The 21865-nt window shown below is 35.7% G+C and overlaps 1 protein-coding gene across 3 annotated transcripts in view; it reads left to right on the top strand.

The window, feature by feature from the left end:
* LOC129277435 (coiled-coil domain-containing protein 18-like) overlaps positions 1 to 13018 on the top strand; it is a 35990-nt gene extending 22972 nt beyond the window's left edge. For all 3 annotated transcript variants that reach the window (XM_064109950.1, XM_064109949.1, XM_064109951.1), the window contains exons 21-29: positions 631 to 730; positions 2030 to 2146; positions 3062 to 3205; positions 3893 to 4045; positions 4667 to 4855; positions 5618 to 5830; positions 6812 to 7829; positions 8113 to 8239; positions 9152 to 13018. In XM_064109950.1, coding sequence (XP_063966020.1) covers positions 631 to 730; positions 2030 to 2146; positions 3062 to 3205; positions 3893 to 4045; positions 4667 to 4855; positions 5618 to 5830; positions 6812 to 7829; positions 8113 to 8239; positions 9152 to 9245 — 2155 coding nt within the window. In that variant the 3' untranslated portion in view covers positions 9246 to 13018. The remainder of the gene's footprint in view (positions 1 to 630; positions 731 to 2029; positions 2147 to 3061; positions 3206 to 3892; positions 4046 to 4666; positions 4856 to 5617; positions 5831 to 6811; positions 7830 to 8112; positions 8240 to 9151) is intronic.
* Positions 13019 to 21865: the final 8847 nt, after the last annotated feature.

Raw genomic sequence — 21865 nt, 5'->3', positions numbered from 1 at the left:
GGACTATTTTGTGAAGGTTGTCAACACTGTCAATTTCAGTGAAATCATCATAGGATTTGGTTGGCTTATAGTGATCATTTTCTAGAGTTATTGTCAGTGAATGATAGTTTAGCACTGTTACTGTATGAAACATTGCCATGATTTGTGGGGGGGGGGGAATCATTAAATCTGTGTGTCTGTACTTTGTATCAAATAAAAGTAATAATTTTCTATCTAGATTTTACCCTTCCTAGGAAATAGTATTGTACCTTGGAAAGAGGTGTTGTGGCTCAGTGGACAAGTCTTCGGACTTTGAACCACAAGGTCCGGGGTTCAAATCCCACCGCAGCACTAGCGTCCTTTGGCAAGGCGTTTATCTACATTTGCCACTCTCGACCCAGGTGTAGTAAATGGGTACCCGGTAGGAAGAAATTCCTTGAATGCTCGATGCGCCCGTTCAGGGTAGCCGTGCTAAAGCCGGGGTAATAGTATGCAGCGCTTAGAAACATTTGTATATATAGCGCTATATAAATGTTGCATATTATTATTATAAAGATTTTCTGCAAAAAATTGATACTTCTATGGTTTTTAACCCATAATCCATTTTTTTTTTGGTGATATAGAATTAAATTGTTTATTTTTCATGTATAGGAAAAGTCAAGATGATATGAGAAGTAAGGAACGTGACATGGCTGAAATAGATCTAGCATTAAGAACAAGTCAGAGAGAGCTTCTGCAGAGATCTGCTCAGGTAAGAAAAGGGTTATTTACATATATTTTACAGCATCGAAATGCTGAAAGTTTCTTTTTTGGGGGGTAACAAAATGAAATTAAATTCATGATAGTTTGCCACATTGCTACATGTATATCTGGCATTCAGGTAAAGATTTGTTTGAAGGCTTTGCAATTACTGATATGTGCTGAATATAATGGCATTTAATGATGGTAATGTTGTCCTGTATGATAAACGTGACAACAAAGCAGAGACAGAGTGAGATAGAGATGCAGATTTTAGAGCGCAGAACCAGTCTCAGCATTCTTACCACTATCTTAGGGGGTGTTGCAAGAAAATATTTGCAATCAATCGCAAATATTCTATTGCAATTTTACAATGAATAAGTAAATTTTAGCTGTAGCAAATCAGATAACACTAGTTGCAAGGAGCAGTTCAGCAATCAATCACAAATTTACAATTAATTACAAGAGATATGATTGATTTAAGGAGTGAAAATAGACTTGCAATTGATCGCAAGTTTCTTGCAACGCCCCAATAGACATTGCCAACATCAATTTTTCTTATCAAAAATCCTATTCCCAACCAAGGTGAGCCATTGTATGTAATAAAATTGAAATTTGTTTATTGACTTGACAATTTCTACAGTTTTCCTGAATATCTATATAATATTGACTGGTTTTGAGGGAGATAACATATATATATTTCCCGAAGTAGGCTCATATTGCCCGAGTTTTGACTCGGACAATATGTCCTACTGAGAGAAATATAATGTGGTATCTCCCAAAATAGCCAGTCAATATTATTATTATTACCAATAGGCCTACAGAGCATGATGGGTAATTGAAGCAATTATTAGTATTGATTTATGAATGTTTGCCTGTTGCCTGTTGGTACTATATCCGTGAAATTAATGAAGTAATCCTGGAAAGAAATTGTGACGTAAAGTGTATACAGTGGAGAAGTGCATCATCCATGGCGTGCACATACATTTAATGGTACACATCTCTATGTGCGTACACTAGACTTGCCCTTGGGTTTGATGAAATGGGAATACAGATATTATGGACTGATAATTTTCTACATAGGCGCAGTAGGAAAATAAATTCGTGGAGGAGGGATGTATGAATATTATGGTCCCTAATAATTCAGCCAAACCCTGGCTGGACCATTGTGACGTATTTTCTGGTGAGTTAATCAATCAGACAGCCAAAATACGTGCTTATATAATATTGTCTCCAAAATGCCTCAATCAGGTAGTAATAGGCACACAAGAACCAATTGATGATAATCATTCTTTATCCTGTATATACGTAGGTGAGTCAGCTTGATGTGACTGTGAAGGAGAGACAGAGTGAGATGGAGAGACAGATCCTAGAGCTTGAAAGCACTCTCAACAAAACACAATATCAACTTAAACAGACCAAACAACAGGTATGGTGGGACCTATCTGCAGTTGAAATTTGATGGGCTGAATTCGCACCGTTGGTTTGATTCCATGTTTAGAAATCATGTTTTATTTGCAGTGGTTTAAAAAGTCAGGGAACCCCACCAGATAATCAACATATTTAAAGTGTTCACGTTCTGCTGTGTTTTAGATATCTAATTGTGAAGTCAGGTGATAAAATATTACATTCAATAAAGGTTTTTTTTCTCTGGGCTCGCCAAACATTGTAGTCATGTTATCTACATTCCAACAATCGGCATGAGGGAGTGCATTTTGTGGTGGGGTTCACAAATTTTTGAGCACAACTGAATGTTCTTAAGTTAAATTAATAATTTTTAAAATGGGTTGTATGTTGAAAGTCTAATAAGAGGGTTTTTCACAGGTCCCGAAACATGTGTATTACTTACGTCACAACATCAAAAGTTCACTGGTAACGTAAATTGATTTAAATCAATGATGATGTCATCTTTATTAGTGACATATTTGAGTTAAGTATGCTGTTCAAAATCCTTTCATCATTGAACTCTTTTTTATTACATTTGCTGAACAAAGCATAATCAATGCATTAAACCTGCATAACCATAGATTATGCATAAATTTATAGTAAAGAGGGTCCTTGATATCTAATTTATTATTCAATCATGAATATTTAAAATTATAGAAATTAAGGAGCCTCATAAGAGAGAGATACATGTATTCCTTAAAAGAATAATTTGTCTTGTTTATACTCTATTATTAATTAATTGTTTAATATCATCTTTTGATATACTAATGATTAATCAGATGATCGTGAATATGAAAATAACATTTATTGGATAAAGAGTGCCAACATTTTAATCAGATGTAGACACAATGCTCAAGAATTGAACTCAATGTCACTGTTTTATCTATGACTCCTTTAGGTCACTGAACAAGAAAATGAACTGGAGAAGCAATCAGATGAGAACCATAAGAAGATGCTTTTGATCCAGGACCTAGAACAGTCATTGCAAAGACAGTCGGATGAAATCACACTCAAAGCCACTACTATCAAGGAAATTGAGAAAGTGAGTAGCACTGTGTCAACATCCCTATAGTTGCTCACAATGTTGATATTAGTACTAGTTGATATGTTCAATTGATTAATATTCAATAGTACGGTTGTGGCTTACTATCTTAAAAAGGGTGTCACAGAATCTAATTAAATGACCACCCAAGTGTTTGTAGAGAGATGCCAAGTTCAAAGACCAGCTATGCATGAAATTTTCTGTGACTCTGCATTCAGATCACAGGCTTTGTGTATAATGGGGATGGGCTATGATACATGCCTGAGACAGAGATTGGAGGGGATGAGAAAGTCCCTAAAGTGGGAGTCTAATGCATAATGCGTGAAACTTGGCATGTCTGTTCGTATGTATATATTTTGCTGGACAAAAATGTGTAATTGCTGATAATTGAGAAAAACGAGCATGGAATTCCAGCCAGATTTCGGGTCTTTTTCCAAGCAATGAAAATACACTGTCCTACATGTGTTAATCTATGTAGGCAAGATTTCTGTTAGTGTAACAGATCTTGAAATACAATGATATGGAGACAAGTAACCTTGATTTTTAGAGACTTTCTCATGAAATGATTGTTTGCTGCAAAATCATTCTTTTAGCTTAAATGAGTCAGCCATCATAAATCAGTTGGGAGCATTACCACTATGTAGTCTTTGATTTATTGTTTTCTTTTGCATTGTCTTTTGAATTAAGAGAGTTGAAGATCTAATCCATGATCTGCAGGGGAGTAAGAAGGAATACCTAGACCAGGGACAGGAGCTTAGGCTAAGCAGAGAACAAACCCAGCAAGCTCACGTCAACATCACTGAGCTGCGGAGAGAGCTAGCCCAAGCACAAAGAAATCAGGTTTGTAGATTGCTATATTATTCCCAACAGAGATACATGTGAATAGACTTGCATTTTTGATAATAATTGTAATATTAAAATTTTTATAATTTATATAGCACAAAAAACTCTCTATATATATATAATTCTGTGCTATAAGAGATGAATTCTTGTAAAACACATGAAAGGAAAAAATATTTGGAATTTAACTTAAAAAAGTAGGTATTTAGATCTAATTTTGTGCTTTCTGGAAATATTTTATTTCAAATGGCAAGTTATTCCAAAATTTGAGGGCTGCGCAGGCAACTGCAAGATCTCCTAGAGTAGTCACATTTTACAGATGAGGATTTGAAGAAGCATAATAATGTATTATAAAGACCAATAACAAACGTGAAACTTTCTTTTCAAAAGAAGTTGTATTTCAAACGAAACAGACAGCATTCACGCAATCACAAAAAATATAAATCTCTGTGATATTTCAATTAATTATCCAAAGGTCATCTCGATGACAGTGCTTTGCTTCGTAATCTCTAACCTGGCATCTGTTCCACCTCTTCCTCCTCCAAATATTCTCCTTTGTTTTATCCATAGTTTATCCTGTTCCCTTTTAGATATAATTTTATCCTATTCATTTGTGTACAGGACAACCTAACTAGTGAGTTACAGGATGCATTGGAGATGTGCCATAGGAAAGATGAGGATCTAGGAAGACTAGCCGAGGAAGTGGGAGCTACCAGAGCCCAGGAGCTGGCCCTTCAGGCTCAGTACACTGCAGAACTCCAGCAGATTGCCAAGCTGAGAGATGCCGAGGTCGAGCAGAAGGAAGATGAGGTTGGTGGAATTTCCTTGGGGGGGGCAAGTTATTGATAATTTTGGTTGTAAGACTACCTCAGCAACAGAAGTTGTCACAATTGAATTGTAGTTGTATCTGTAGAATAGGCATCGAGCTTCAGCGATCACATTCTTGGCTTAACATATGTGTGTGTTTGTTAAACAAAGAAACATGCTGAATGCCTATGCAAAGCTGCAAGCAGGGTAATCTGTCGTTTACTGTTCTATTGAAATAGATTTTATGCCTAATTTGTGGCATATGGTACAGAGGTTATTTGAAAATATTGTTTCTACTGCATCATGATGCCCTTGTGATGTGAGGCAGGCCCAGTTTAGCTTCATTGTACAATTAAATCAAATTTACTCTTGCTCTCTTGCAGTTCCTCTTTAATGTGAGTTTGTCCAGGGGGGATCTCTTCAAGCTGTTCAAAGTTACACATGTTCTATGCCAAATATCTATCTCCATTACATGAGCTTAAGGTTGGAAAATGCATGATTAAGAAACCTGCCGCAACACCTTTTTTTCTGGAAAAACACAAAATCTTTGCCTTGATCTGAAATTAATTATTTGAAATACAAGAAAAATACCAGTGACAAATCTTTATGATCACATTTTATGATCACATTTTTTCACTTCATCTTCCATGCTTTTGTAATGTAATGTAAGCTTAACAAAATGTTTATTATAAAACAGCAAACTCTAAGCTCAGTACTATTAAAGCAATTAGCTTCCTGTCCTTTTTTACTCTTCACTTTCTCCAGGTCAGCCAGCTACAGCAGAGCCATGTGAGTCTCCTTGCCTCCAGAGACCAGCTAGACTCATCCCACAGGCTCCAGATTGCTCAACTCAAGGAAGCCGAACAGGTAGCCAGTCAGGCCCTGCAGGAAACCACCAAACAAGTGGCTGGCTTGGAGGCTGATCTAGCAGCATCCAGGGAAGTTATCAATGCTTCCAATGAAGCCATGGTTATAAAGGTGAGGGAAAAGAATAAAGACGGAAAGAAAGAGAATGAATTTGGGGGTAGAGTGAGGAAAAAGTGTGGGGTGATGTTTGAACTCATGGGCAAATCTTGGGTCATCTCCTGAACTCTCATTATTCTCATACTCTAGAAAAAGAAATATGCCTGAGTGAATACACATACCGGTAGGTTATTGAATTTTATTTAAAAATATCCTGTCTTCTATAATGGAATTAGAAATTGATTTTATGCCATTTTAAAGATATTAAATTGGATTATTGTGTCACTCACCAGAGGTAAAGGCAAGACAGAGGGGTCCAATTGGCATCTGTCTGTCACAAACTCTCTTGTGACTAGTAACTTTACATGGGGTATATTCATATTGCTGTACCTTTGACAGTAACAGGTAAGGTGAAAAATCATTTTGGGACAAATGTTTACTTCCAAGACTCATGACAAATAACTACATCAGTTCCTCAGATCACAACTAAACTTGTATCAAAGATGCAGTGGGTTATCTTCATGTGATGTTGATGGTCATATGTCATTTGAGGTCATGCATGAAAGTTTACATGCAAGACTTTCTTTTTTCTACTAAAATGTAGTTCATATGGGGATACTTAAAATGACTGGCTATTACTACGACTTCTACTAATGCATTGCTGTAGTCCTCAAAGAACCATCGGCATTCTCTTGTATACATTTTCTCTTGCCACGGCCATTCCACCCACTGTCCAATTCCTAATATTATCTATCCATCCTGTCTTCCTCCAGCCTGGCTTAGCCTTCCCGTCTGCTTCTCCTTCCACCGTCATTTTGAAAAAGCTATATGGTCGTCTTATCCAATGGCTGTATTTGGAGAGTTTTCTCTCCAATGTATTTTTGCAAGTGGGCTGGCTAAAAACAGGTTACATTAGAATCAAATAATGTTTAATATTAGGAAATGTTTATGAGCCAGTTATTGTCCTACATTCTTTTCATGTTTATATCTTTGTAGGAATCAGAGATAGCACGTCTTAAGGCCAAGTTGTCTGGCTACGAGAGGGCCATGTTTGGCTCTCATGGCATGCTGGACACCCATCCCCAAGAGAACACATCTCGGAGGATATCATCCTTACCTTCCAGCCCCTACACCTCCCCATCCACCAGCTATGTAAGGGTAAGCCACACATCCAGCCATCTATCGCCACCTGTCAGCTACTATATGTATGAAGGAAGCCCTGGGAGACTGAGCTATGAGTTCCTGGATCCTGAAAGACCATCTCTTGATGCACAGAGACGAAAGGATACGGACGAAGGGAAGAGACTGGTGGATGTTGAGTATGCAGCATCGGTCTCTCCTGGACAGAGGGATTCTGTAGATGTGTTATTTACTAATGACCTATCAACATCTCAAAGGAGAGCAAATACCATAAACATAGCTCAGACGAACAATAGTGGAAGGACTGAAGAGAGTCGCAGCGAATCTCAGGTTGAACTGTTGAAATGGAGTTCCAAGACAGTCAACCATGTTAAGCGCATGGAACAGCATGATGCTGTTTCTGAGACGACAGAACGTAACTCGGTCATATCAGGAATAGAGAATCTACCTGAAAATGGCCAGGATGTCGAAGAACCCGGAACATTCCAGGCGATGCTGGACTTTGTCAACCGACAGATTGTAGCGGAAACTGCCACCACGCAGCCGGACAATGCCAGGGATGAGAATTGGTTGAACCTTGAGGATTTTTCTGATGGTAACATCCTTGTCATGTCCAGCCACAGCAGCACTGCATCAACTGAGCCTGCTGGATCCTTCTCTCCTCCCATTCCCCTCCAGCATGCCAACAGCTTACCATCATCTCACCCTGCCCCTCTCTCGCCAAAGTCCCCCCGCAGGAAAAGTGGAATACCCCTCAGAAAGACCTCTCCAATCCGAAGAGCTCTCTTCTCCAAAGGGGGAAGTACTCAGACTGTTACTGGGAAGAAGAACAAAGGGAGGAAAGCACAGCAGTCAAAATCTCCCAAACTTCCTGGTGAGCAAGTAAAGATAATTCTATATTCCCAGCAAGTTTTGGCTTGATTTGCATTTTGATCATCTTTTAAAAATTTGGTTGATGAAAATGTACATAAATGAAAAAGATCTGGGCATCACATGATTGCTACAAAATGCTGGATACAGTGAAAGTAGTATTTTCCTCAATTTAATGGGTGTATTTTGTCTGTAGATAATCGAGAAAAGAAAAAGGGGCGAATGCCTAGTCAGTGTAGATGCATATTAACTGAGTATTGTCTTGTCAAACTTTATTTTTCATGTAGAAAGAGAAAAGAGTTCCACAGAGACCACACCCCTGAAGCAGAGGCTAGCCAATCAGAGGGCTAAACTTGCATCACAAGGCAAGGCACAATCCAAAAGCACCAACCAACAACTCAAGCCTAGCGAATGGTAAGTTTCTGTTTACTTTTTTAAAGAATTCTAACTATTGTACAAATTGATTGGAATTAGAAATAATTTCTTTTAATGCCTCCGTTCACCATACGGATTTGCCAGAGGCATTGTATTTTGGGGGTCAGATTTTTTGTGAGAAGGCAACTTAAACAAAGATCACCCAATACAACAGCCTAAAAAGCATTGTTTCTGAATGTGGTGAGTCAAGGCGACTCATCAAGGCAGCTCATGTAGCTGGATTAGAGCTGTTGAGAGCAAGTGTTGCTAGGTACAACACAAATTCTCGCTCTATAATTTCTTTTGACAAACCTTATGAATGAAGTATCTATCGTTTCTGCACTGGCAGTTGAATTGGACTCTAAAGTCCTGCAGAGAAGCACTAAAGGGTTGGTTGTTTTTTGGCCTTTCATGTACGTCTGAAGGGTTGTACCTCCATTGGCTTTGTACAGTGATATAGCCCTTCAGGGGAACTTTTCATGAAAGGACCTGTCCGACGTTTTATCCGACAAGTCCTGTTTTATCTGACAATTACCATAATAACAGTGCCTCTCAGCCAATCAGAATCAAGGAAAATTGTCAGATCTGACAACTTGTCAGACTAAAATATTGATGAAACGCTCCCCTGGCATAAGGCCCAAAATCCTCAGGCAGACTGCCAATGAATCGTGCATATTCCATTTGTATGTTCTTATATGTCTTCCTACATTTGAAACATATTTTGTTCCTTTTGGTTACACAGATACTTTTTTTACTTGAGTTGAAATGAAAAATGCCATATGTTGATTTCCACATTTTTCATATCAGCACCCTGAATTACATTAAATTACTTTGAAGAATGCTTAATGAAATTATACCTTTTCATAAATTCCTCAGGCAGTTTACCAATGATCCTTTTGTCATTCCTCACAGTATTGCTGATTTACAAGCCAAACTGATAGCCACCAATGCCCGTAGGCAGAAGATTGATGAAGAACTATTTGGTGTCAAATCTTTGGATGAGTAATCCAAGTTCACCAACTAGAACAGTTCTTAATTTCTGCACAATTTTTTGTGATAACCACGCATGATCATATTGCATGTACACTGTATGAATGCATACTTCTATAGGATATGTTGCATGAACCTCCACTGTTTTCAACTCGCATTTTATTCCCGAAAATCAATCCTAACAAATTATTTCACATTTGCAGTTGGTCTCAATGTTGCTCCTTTAATCAGAAAGTAATTTTTCTTATTTTCTGGCAAATTGATTTATTGCTTATTCGTTATTAATATATTTCCTATCGATTGCAGATGAGTTGCTTGTAACACACCTTCTAAGTGGTCATTGCAAAAAACTTACATTAAATTGCAAATCAAGCATGATGGGGAATTGCAAGAAAGTTGAGTTGCAATTGAAGCTAAATCAACTACAAATTTGCAATCAGAGGACTTTTGCTTGTATTTTGGTATGACGCTTGATTTAGGATTGAGCGTCAGTTTCTTGCCCTGCCCCATTAGTAATGCAATTTAATCTGTTACAAATATCACATAGTTCATTTGGGATGAATAAGTTGAACATAATGATCTCTCTCTGTATTGTTACGTTTGTACCTATGTTGATGGATGGGTTTGTGGCTGATGAATTAATAATACCGAAGTGCCTTTATTCACCTACCTATCTTTGTCTGTTTGGGTACAACAATAGATAAGCCTGCATTCTATAGGACTATGGTTTTCTAACTTGCCTTATAAAGTGACTTTGTCTGATGATATTATTGAATGTTGAGAGGTTGAAATGCTATAATTGAAGCATATTAAGATATTTGTAAAAGGAATTCTCTAATTCAGCGCTTCTCAACCTTTTTTTACTGAAGGACCACTTTGACTCTCAGATTTTTTTCGAGGCCCACCAACAGAGCTGCCAAGTAGTACGATTTTTCCGTATTTAGTACGTTTTTGCAACCAAAATATGGCAGTACGTTTTTTCTTTAAAAAATACGTTTTTTGTATTTAAGAAAAAAATAATAATAATAATTCCGAAGGTTCGTAATTCCGAAACACGTAAATTGCTTATACCTCGATGTTCGTTAATCCGAAAAAGGCAAAAGGGTTCGTTAATCTGAACATTTGTGGCGTTATTCCGAAGGTTCGATAATCCGTAAACTAAATAAGGTAAGATGTTCCAATGGTTCGTTAATCTGAAAACGAAATAAGGCTCGTTAATCATTAGTTTTCGGACTAACGAACCTTCGGAATTACGAACCTCATTTCGTTTTCGAATTAACGAACCTTCGGAATTACGAACCTCACTTCGATTTTGGATTAACGAACCTTCGGAATTACGAACCTCATTTCGTTTTCGGACTAACGAACCTTCGGAATTACGAACCTTCGGAGATACGAACCTTCGGAATAACGAACCTTCGGAATATCCGAACCTTCGGAATAACGAAGCTTCGGAATTACGAATGTATGCGGTGCACATGTGCATGTTTTGCAACTTGCATGATACCAAAGCGTGCTTTCGTTTTGTTTGACCCACGTAGACCGCTCGGACAGGTCTGTGAAATATACTACTATTCTATAGCATTTCCCCATATTTTTTTCTTCCTCTGAAGCCTGTTGCGGCCCACCAGTGGGCCGCGGCCCATTGGTTGAGAAGCGCTGCTCTAATTGATGACATGAAATAATACAACCATTCATTGTTTAGGGCTTGAGCCCAATAACCCAAACTTCAAATGGGATTTCTATTCATAAGATGGCCTGAATCATCTTCCTCTGTGGACTTAAGTTAGTATGAAATATGCATTGGTGTAATTAAATGTGGAAGCCTATGCAATACAGTCTACAACTTCAAAGTCTGAATGTTCTTAAAATTCTGGGTTCCATTTGATAAAGACTTGTTATAGTAACAAATGTACAATTTCTATAACAAGTTTAAAATCAGCCAATCAAATTGAATGATTTCAGTAACTTTCAACTGTTACTGCAATTTTGTTATTGTAACAGGTATATGAAACGGGCCACAGGTCTGTTTATAGAGTTCCATCTCCTTTTCATGATGTCCCAATGTTTCATAGACTATTTCTCTTAGTGCACCATCAGCTAAGGGTGTGTTTGATGGCGTTTATAGACACAGACAACAACATTTTCCAGAGTTGCTGTGGGATACAATACAATTCAATTGCCGTGTCATTGTTGGTAAATACTCTACAAGTACATCGTTGCATCAAATTATATTCTTCATGAATTAATGACAATAGTGTTATTTTATCAAAATTTTCCAAAATCAGAATATTCTGGGAGTGATGAAATCTATTCTGATTTAACCAAGTTGATTTGCATTAATAAATAAGAATTATGATAATGAGAGGGGTTAGGGAAATAAACTCAACTTATGAAACAAAGTGTCCACTGGTGTTACATGTAGTTCGACTAATTCAAGGTTTATTGCCATGTACTTTGTGTTTGTCATTTCATCCATATATGCGTGCAGTTTGTAGAAATAGATTACGCATAATTATTTTCTAAAAAAAAAAGAAATATCCAAATGAATCCATTTCAACAACTCCGTCCCTGACTCATCGATACATGACATTTATGCTGCCTTCGCCTATGTTTATTTTGGAAAGGTGCTGTGGTTTTTTATCTTTCTACCAAACATAATCTAATAGTCTCTTTATAAGTGTGTTCTTAGAGAAGTATTCTTCCCTTTCTCCCTTCCTGTCAATTAGTAAGTGACCTTTTGAATTAAAACAGCAAACATAATATGGCAAAAGCTGTCTTTTATAAGAAAAATTATTATCAATAAACTTGTAGTAGTTAATTCATTCTATTTTCACACCTTACAATGTTAAATGTTGAAACAGATGTTGTTAATATCTATTCATCTCACATGTGAAGGCCACTGCACACCTTATGACTGGTCAATCCACGATCTGATTTTGGAACATATTGCATTTTTCTCTTTTTCTTAATGAAAGTACAGTATATCTTTATCTGAGGTTCAAATTAGCTGTAAGAACACTAATATGACATTTTGGAAATTGAAAGCATTTATTCTTGAGTAAAGCCCTAATTCGTTTCAAGTCGTAACCAATGGTATGATTGCTATGACGTCATTACAACTAGATTTTCAATTCACTTTTATTCTAATAAGGATGGTAGCATAGTCGCAGATTTTAACAGTAGTATTTGTACAATAATTTAGAACTTTACACAGTAAAATGTTCCATGACTCAATATTAGATCAAATTTTATTACGTTTAAATTTTTATTCCAAAATTGGATCGCAGACCAATCGTGAGGTGTGGGATGATTTTATTTGAATCACCAACTCTCACCTCCCCCCTTGTATTTGGGCTATTAACATGCAACTAAAAGATGAATTAATGAACAAGTAACACTCTGACTCATGGTAATCTTTGTATAAGTATAAGTTCATTCATTCATTCAATTAAAATCAATAGCAATGTCCAAAGGTAGGAGATTCTCTTCACTGTGTCCTAAAATGATACATAGAAAATTGGTAAATTTACTCCTTTGTTCATTGCTAAATATATTGTAACAATATTATGCGTACAATTTATTAATGCCCACATGTAATTGTATATTCTAGCCATAATTTGATAAAGACATTCCTTCCTTCTTGCATTCCACCAAGTGTTTCTATAGCTCTTAAATTATTTGTACAGAAATTATAGAACAGAATACATGTACATAAAATGTATAAAAATAATACATGCAATTAATAAAGAAATAATAAAAAATTTCTTGGCCTATTGTTATATGATCAATTGACTTTTTGTTATGAGTTTTTTTTTGTCCTTGTGATGGTTTGTGAGTGGATGATAATTTTTTCATTATTCTAATAGTTTATTTTTGTGTGTCTTTTATTGAAAATAACTAAAGTGATGGAAATTCACTAGTCTGAAATTTGACAAAGGATGAAACATGTGGATGGATAATAATTTTTAGATTAGAATGTATTTTATAATGTGATATTTCCATCACAAAAAAGGAATGCATATCCCATTTCGGTTTGATTGGTTATTGTTATAACCAAATTAAATTTGAAGGGGTATATTGGAATCACTGTTCGGTCAGTTGGTCCATTGCAAAACTTGCACATCAGATTTCTTCCTCAGTTTTTAACCAATTATTGTGAAATTTGGAAGTTGGAACACAAGCATGTTGAGGTAATGATGTGCAAGACACATTTTTGGCATGTGTCGGAAATTTTGTCGCCATCGTAATGTAACGATACATTATGGCAAAAATAAGGTAAAATCTTGCAGTTCGACCTACTTCCTCATCTTTTTAATCAATTCTCATGAAATTTGGCACACACATTGGTCTTGAGGTAAAGATATGCAAGATATATTTTCTCTGTGTGTCAGAAATCATGTTGCCATGGTAATGACATATGGTGAAGATTCAGTAAAAATCTTGCAGGTTGAAATACTTCATCAATTTTCAAACAATTCTCATGAAATTTGGCTCACACATTGGTCTTGGGGTAAAAAGAGGCAAGACATTTTTCTGGCATCTGTTGGAAACTGTTGGCATGGTAACACCATACGGATATTAATCACCTTTAGTGATATTTTTAGTTTTTATCATTTTTTCCTCAGAAAACTGCATACCCCATTAACCACCAATATCGCCAATATATCCACCCTAACACACAACATACAAGGGGCCAAGGGCAGATCCAGGATTTTCCAAAATGGGGGGGGGGCACATTTTCCAGATGAAAAATAAAATTTGACAAGCAAAAAAAAAAGTCCCACTTTCAAGGGGGGGCGGAATCCGCCCCCCCCCCCCCCCTACATTTCTCCTATCCTACTTCCATTCAATTTTTATTTCAATCATAAAATCATCAAATATATATATACAAAGTAACATGAAACAATCAAGATTTAATATAATGAATGAAATTGGAGACTAATATGAAAGTTAAACAAAACTTGTCCTACAAAGAGTCTGTGAATAAACAAATAGCAGTTTTGGGGCCGTATGATAGTTGATCAGAGCAAATGTTTTACTTCATGCATAAATTAGCATAATTAAGTAATTAAATAAAAAATCTTATTATTTCAAAAAAATTAACCATACAGCCTTGTAGATTTTATCGCACACTACCACTGTGCAAATTTTCGCGGCTCTTGCGCGATCGAAGGCCAAGATCTCGGGGGGGGGGTAAAATCCCATAAACTCACCATATTTAGGGTATTTTTTCTAAAGACTAGCCAAACGTGTGTATGTTTTTTTTCCCCAAGCTTTTTCCCCGGGATCATATTCTTGTTTAGGGGCCAAAATGTGTTAATGAAGCCCGCGAAAAACTTCTTTAGGCGGTTATTTTGCACACAGAGAAAAACTCGTTTATGGGGTGTTTGGAAAAAATTTGGTCACGCATGTGTACAGCAATACATTTGACTAGCTGCCCCCCCCCCCCCGGGTCCGTGAATTATTTCGTTCCCTCGAAATATTATTTCGTCTCTCTCCTCCCAATTAAGATTGCCGCATAGTGCAAATCACGTGACGTGTGCATGCATGTGAGACGAAATATTATTTTGTTCCCTCGAAATAATTATTTCGTTCCCACAAAATAATTATTTCATGGGAACGAAATGATATTTCGAGGGAACGTAGGTCTTCTTCTTCTACTAATCCATCTTCTGAAAAAAGGTGAGGGACATGCAGATGTCCGTGGCCTATCACATGTTTGCCCCCCAAAAGATTCATTGATAAATTACTTTGACAATATTTGAACAAGTAAATAAATAAAACAACAAAAAGCCCATTGATATTTAAGTATCATAAATTGAATCTTGGAATAAAGGACCTTCCTTGATTTCAAAATGAGAAAATAATACTAATGATATTTTAGTTTTATAGAATATTATTATATTTATCCATAATATTATAGACATTGTAAGGGAGATATATGTGAACATCTATGGAAGTATGATGTACACTGAAGGCAAAGCTTGTTTAATATGAACCCCAACATTTTATTAAAGCTTGATAAATACTGTAGTTGAATAGCATGACGTAAGGGGTCTTCAACATATTTATTGCAGCAATAACCATTCATTTTTTGGTAGAAGTTATCTTTCAATTCATCTGGTAAAATCTTCTGAGAGCCCAAAGAGGAAAGACGTACACAGAATGCACCAGATTGCATGCGATGCAACTCCTAACTAAACCTATGAATGTCTGTACTCACAATAAAATATTCTAGATTTCATATCATGATGACTTTGGCCATGTACGTCGATATATAAAAGGTCTCTACGAAAGTCAAGGTTATATTTTGATGAGAAAATTCTAGTTCATTTATTTCCTCGTGACCTTGAAGCTGTATTGATGACCTCATGCTGGTGACAAGGATAGATGGATGACCGGAATCACTAAAGCTTATTGCATTCTTTAACAATGGGCATCTTCTCCATTAACTTGTAATACCACTTTAGCTTGAAAAGAGATCCGCACTTTCTTCAAGAAAGAAACGCGAAGAAAAGACAAATATTAGATAGCAAATCCGGTGAGCTAATCCGTTCAGACCGCCTTGAGTGGAATATGTCTCAGTTAACATTTGTCATTTTTTGTTTGCTACGTTGCCTTGGCTTATAACAAAATGAGGGAAACTTTGAAAATGCACCTAAAAAACATCATCTGTCGACTGTTTCATGAAACTTGACAAAGCATGAATCTCAGCCATTCACTTACAAGCGTATCATTTTGCTTATGAAGGTTGTCAGGTTTAGTTTATTGGTGAGTATTTTTATGAAATACTCCTCTTATGCTTACCCCCCCCCCCCCCAAAAAAAAAAAAATAAAAAAATAAAAAAATAAAAAATAAGCGACGGGAACATTATTGACACACAGATATAAACGAAAATGTCATTCTCCATAATATTCCGGCGTAGTTATCGTGATAGTTATCCATAACGTGCAACGATAATTTTCTTATCAAGCTACAAAAACATAGGCCATGAAATCATTTAAGCCCTTATTTCATTGGCATGATAGAGATATGATTATGCGTTATTCAGGAATACCAATTTTGATCTAATGAATTTCAATATTCAGGTCCATTAAAACAATATACTTTTACGATGATTTCTGGTAAAACCCGTTCGAGTTTTGAGTGATTGACAATCGTTGATTGTCCGGTGTAATATTTGTCCTAACTATATTATATAAGTTCATCAAGATTGTACATCAACATTAGGAATGATAAATAAAGGCCTGGAAGTTGATACATGAAAGTTGAGAAAGCGTATGGATCAAAACCATACACAAGCATAATCTCTATTAGATTGATTAAATATTATTTTCAAAATCTTTTTTGTGTGTGCAAAAGTAAAATTTCATGTATCCTCCATATAGCCGCTCTCCTTTACTGTGCGTGTTCATCGTATGGCATTATAGGCCTGTTCAAAAATATAAATCTAATACCTTGTTTGAATTCATATGACCATTTTTTTTTTTTTTTTTTTTTACTTTTGAGTCACTTAAATTCCATTTACATGCCCGATTAACGAAATGAAATGCAGTTCATGACATATTGGTCGTCATGATTATAAATTCAATAAATAAAATAGACCAGGCGGAAAGTCGAAGCAAGCGATTCGTTCCAAATCATCTAGTAGACGCTTGGTCTCTTGCATGGTATCATAATTTTAGAAAATAAAAAAAAAATCACGATTTGTGATTAAATCTTGACTGATAATTATAAAAAAGGGGAAACCTGGGGAGCGTTTCATGAAGGGACTATGTCCGACAATTACCATAGTAACAGTACCTCTCAGCTAATCAGAATCAAGGAAAGATGTCAGATCTGACAACTTGTCGGACAAAAATTTTGATGAAACGCTCCCCAGTATTCTTAATGACATTGAACCATGATATCAAAGGTCTATAGATAATATGCTTTCAACTCTATATGCTGAAGATAAGCCCACCTTTCAAGTATACAAATATGATAAGCCCTAGTATTTGTTATAAAAAAAAATAATCTTATTTTTGAAGGATTCTCATATTCTACAAGTCTTATACAGCAACAAAATGACGGTTATGCAGAAAAGTATAGAAGTTAAGCATAATACTTGCCGTAGAAAGATGATTAAATAATTCAGTTGAGGGCGAATTCCAAGAACGTCACCGGCAGAAGTTATAAAGGAACCCAATAAAAAGAGAGAAATTTCCCAATTGATAATTTTTAAATTTATCATCATTTCATTTCCTGAGTATCGCCTCTTTCTTTGCAATGGAAATAGGTTCTGGCTTTCATTTACCCTCTTTTGTAACTTAATGGTGTACAAATTGTAAATTATTATCATCCTTTATGCCCTTTTTTGCAGGAAGAACGAACTCGTGCATTATGGCATTGACCCATTAATGGAGAGGTTCTTCGTAACAATTTGTTTTCAAAGCTGCAAAGGGAATCGAAAATAAAGTAAAAGAAAAAGAACTACATTGTAGAGCATTAAAGAAATCAATGAATCTATTCCATTAGTCATAATCAATTTTTGTGGAGAAAAAAAAGTGATACGTGAGGCTTTTTAAAATATTTTTTATGTAGCCTGCTGTAAAATTTTATTTTCTTTTTAGTGTACCTACGATGTGAAAGTAATAACAGAAATAACCTTTTGAAATCGCTTCTCTCTTCGAAATGACAGTGGGGCGTATTTGAAGAGTTTTGTTCCAAAAGGAGCTAAATCCACTTTTGGTATTTTTCTGTAAATCAAGGTTTTTTTTACCACTTTTTTTATCCACTGCTGTTTATTTTATATATATATATATATATATTTTTTTTAATTTTTGCAGGAATTTCTGCATTTTATTCATAAATCAACAAATGAAAATAGAATGATACAATAACAATGACATAAATGAGTACATTTTTGTGTGACAATCGAAAATATAAATAATGAATAAGGCTGAAAAATACATAAATGAAGCACGTAAAATAGTAAAGTGGGTAAAAATGCAGGGGCCAGCTATAATAAGCAGGTAACTGCTTGAAACAATAGCAGCCATGAGGGAGGGCTACATGGGAACCGTAATAATAGGTTATGAATAGAATTCGATAAAATGATGTCACAAAAGAGAAAGTATAAAAGTTTAGGTTTTTAATGGGGAGAGACAAGATAAAGTTTTTTTTAAAGTGCGAGTGAGTGCTAGGGTGAGTGCAGGTGATACATTTATGAATACTTAGAAATAAGAAACTTTTTCAATGAAGCTTTAAAAGAAAAAAGAGACGCGGACTGTTTGATGTTATGTGGCAAGGCATTCCAAATATCTGGACCATGGTGGCGAATTGTTTTATGAGTGAGTAAGATTCTGGGGTTGGTTAAGTGGATATCTGTTGAATGACGCGTTGGATAAGTATGTATGTCTTTGTTATAGATAAAAAAATTGCGAAATGGAATTGGAATGGTATTTGTGGAAAATTTAAACATAAATATGGCTATTTGGTATGTGTTAATATCCTCAATTTTCAATGTCTTTAAGTTGTGAAATATTGGATTAGTGTGTGCAATGTAATGTGAAAGTGTACAGATGCGAAGTGCCTTTTTTTGAAGACGGAATATAGTTTCTATTCTTGACTTACTACTATACCCCCAAACAATGTTGCAGTAAGATAAGTGGGATAAGATGAATGAATTGTAAAGCATAAATAATGACTTTTTTGAGATATAATATTTCAATCTATATAAGATTCCTATCCCTCTGGATGTCAACATACAAATATTGCGAATGTGACTGTTCCAAGTCAAATTTGAATCAATCAAAACACCTAAAAATGTGGTTTCATGTTTTTCCGTGATGGGAATATCATCTATAAAAATGTTGTTGAGAAACTTGTGTTTACTTTGAATGTGTTGAAAATACATAAAATACATAAAATACATAAAAATGATAGTACTATCATCTTATATTAATTAAATCATGATTTAAAAAAAAGCTAGCATTAATCATCAATTTTCAAAGTATTTTTGAAATTTTACTTCATGGATTTAGCTCCTTTTGGAAGATAACCATAGTAATATGTCAAATTTTGCCAATTTAGATATGTTTGATACTGGAAATTGAACACAAAACACATAAATGTGGCTAGCCGAGTCCATTTCACGTCTTTTCTGATGTTTATTCATTGAAAATTACGAAAAGAAAAGAAAAATGATATTTTGTCATCTTTACTAAGTACGCTGACTTTTCGCTATCTAATTCCAAAAGGAGCTAAATCCAAAAATATTCATTAAAATTGTAAAATTCTGTTATTTTCAGCAAAATTTGCACTGATTATGAGAACTTGTATCCACAACATGTACCTAAACTAGAAATTTGACGTGTTCAAAGGACACAGATGCCCCCGCTTAACGCGATCAGAAATTCTTAAAGCCTGTATTTTGGTGCCATCTACCTCCACCAATTTATTGCGCGGAAACCAACTAGCATATTTAATGAGCTGTGACCTTTGACCTGCGGACTCTGAATTCGGAGTTAAGCCTGTATTTTGCTGTCATCTACCTACACACTACAATTTTTTTTAATCCATTATATATATTTTTCGAGTTATTGCGCGGAAACCATAGAGATATATACTAATAACGCTATATCTCTATTGCGGAAACCAAGTGGGGGGGGGGGGGCATAGGTGGGGGACGGACGGACAGGGGCAATGCTTAATGCCCCCTCTGGACTTCGTCTGCGGGGGCATAAGAATGGAATGCAAAATAGGAAAAATAACAAATTTTGAATAGCCGCATAGTGGATTTAGCTCCTTTTGGAACAAAACTCAAATTGTTACCAACCTCTCCATTACTTTTTTTTTTTCAAATGTAAGATGTTGCATTTGATTCCCACGTCTAAAATACATATATTTGTATCAAAAGATCAATTTTAGTCAAAAGTGGAATCAAGCTCTTCATTTGGTAAATTGCATGGGGGGCATGTCCAGTTCATAGAATTTGAAGGGACAATGCCACATAGAGAGTCTTAGATGACCGTAACCATCATCAATCCAACGCAGAGTAAAAAAATAAACAAAACAAGCAAAACAAAAAGGAACAGAATATGATAAATTAGGGAAAGAAAAGGGAAAATCGTTACATTTAAGAAATGGGCTTTCTTGGAAATACAGTTTATAGATAAGAAAACATATGAACATTGAACATATCGAAACGTTTTGGGATTCCTTTATATTTTTTCATTTTGATTATTTTGCTTTAAATTTTGTTTATATATTCAAATGTAGCAAGAAAGTATTATGTCATAAGAATATTAATTTTCGCTTACATTTAAACAGGTTTCTTTTATCATTAAAGTTATAGAGTGTTACAAAATATTGAAAATCTTTTGAAAGTTTAAAAAACTAAAGATTGCTTTATTCAGCTAAATTATTTTTATGTTCATGTAATCGAAAGGTATTTTTGTATGAAGTTTTATTTCATTTGCTCTGCGCTGACTTTTTGTTGTATTTTCTGTTGGAAATAACTACTTGTGAATTTTGAAATATAAATCATTGACAATTCATAATTTGCTCCGAATCTTTGGGTTTCAAATGGAGAAATGATATGAAAATGACCTACTTAATTTGTCTTGTTCACCAAATGATTCCTACAAGAAATTACCATCGAGTGCATAAAGTAATATACCACAAAGTAATAATTAACCAAGTCTTTTTCTATAGGCGTGACCCTGACGTACTGCGTTTTTATAACATGCAATCATAGCGGTAACTATTTCATGGCTTTCGATTAGAGTCGTTTAATTATCAGCATGCGATTCATGGTGTAAATGCGTACTGGTACTTACTTTGCCAAGACCAAACCCTTACACTTAACTTGCACATGGCATTGGGAAGCGGGGTTGCTAGGACAGCCCAAGATTTTCCCAGGGGGTGCTGCGTGTATTATTTTCCGTAGGCAGCACCCCTGGAATTCTGGTAGGCGTGTCAAATTGGAGAAATGTATGGAAAATGACCAACATTTTGTGTTGAACCCCCCCCCCTTTTTTTTTTTTGCTTGTCAAATTTACTTCAACACCCCCAGCAAAACGATCTTTCCCAGGGCCCTGCAGTGCACTCTAAACAAACAAAGAAATAGGTTTAAAAAATTTACCCAATTTTTGTTAAGAGGGAACATGCAGTTTCGTTGTGTAAAATACCCTGGCAAAATTCCGAAGTAAAGGCACGGGGTTCCCTTTGGCATGTTTGGGAGATAATATTCACACAATGCTGATTTAAAATTACACATTATTTTGCGACATTATTGCTGATAGCATTCATGAGAATGTTATCAAAAGAAAGTTCTTTAGTTAGCTAAAGATAAAGTTCAACTATTGGTCGACATGGGTTATTGCACCCCCCCCCCCTCTCGAAAGGTTGGTGACATTTATCCGAACGGGGTGGGGGTAAAGATTGGAGGAGACAATTTTATGGGAGGTATATATCATTTTTGTGCCAATGTGGATATTCACATAGAGCCCCCATCCCCCCTTCTTCCGAAGTGGAGCCATACCAAATTAACGCATTTACTCGGCTCATAGTCACCTTTGCATATTACTTCACTCACGTAATTTCACCATACACCTTAACGCACGCATGCGCATTTGGGTCCCATAAAA

The sequence above is a fragment of the Lytechinus pictus genome, chromosome 15 (genome assembly GCF_037042905.1).
Source record: "Lytechinus pictus isolate F3 Inbred chromosome 15, Lp3.0, whole genome shotgun sequence".
Taxonomy (NCBI): domain Eukaryota; kingdom Metazoa; phylum Echinodermata; class Echinoidea; order Temnopleuroida; family Toxopneustidae; genus Lytechinus; species Lytechinus pictus.
The sequence above is the reverse complement of the archived record's forward strand: the minus strand, read 5'-3'. Positions and strand labels throughout refer to the sequence as shown.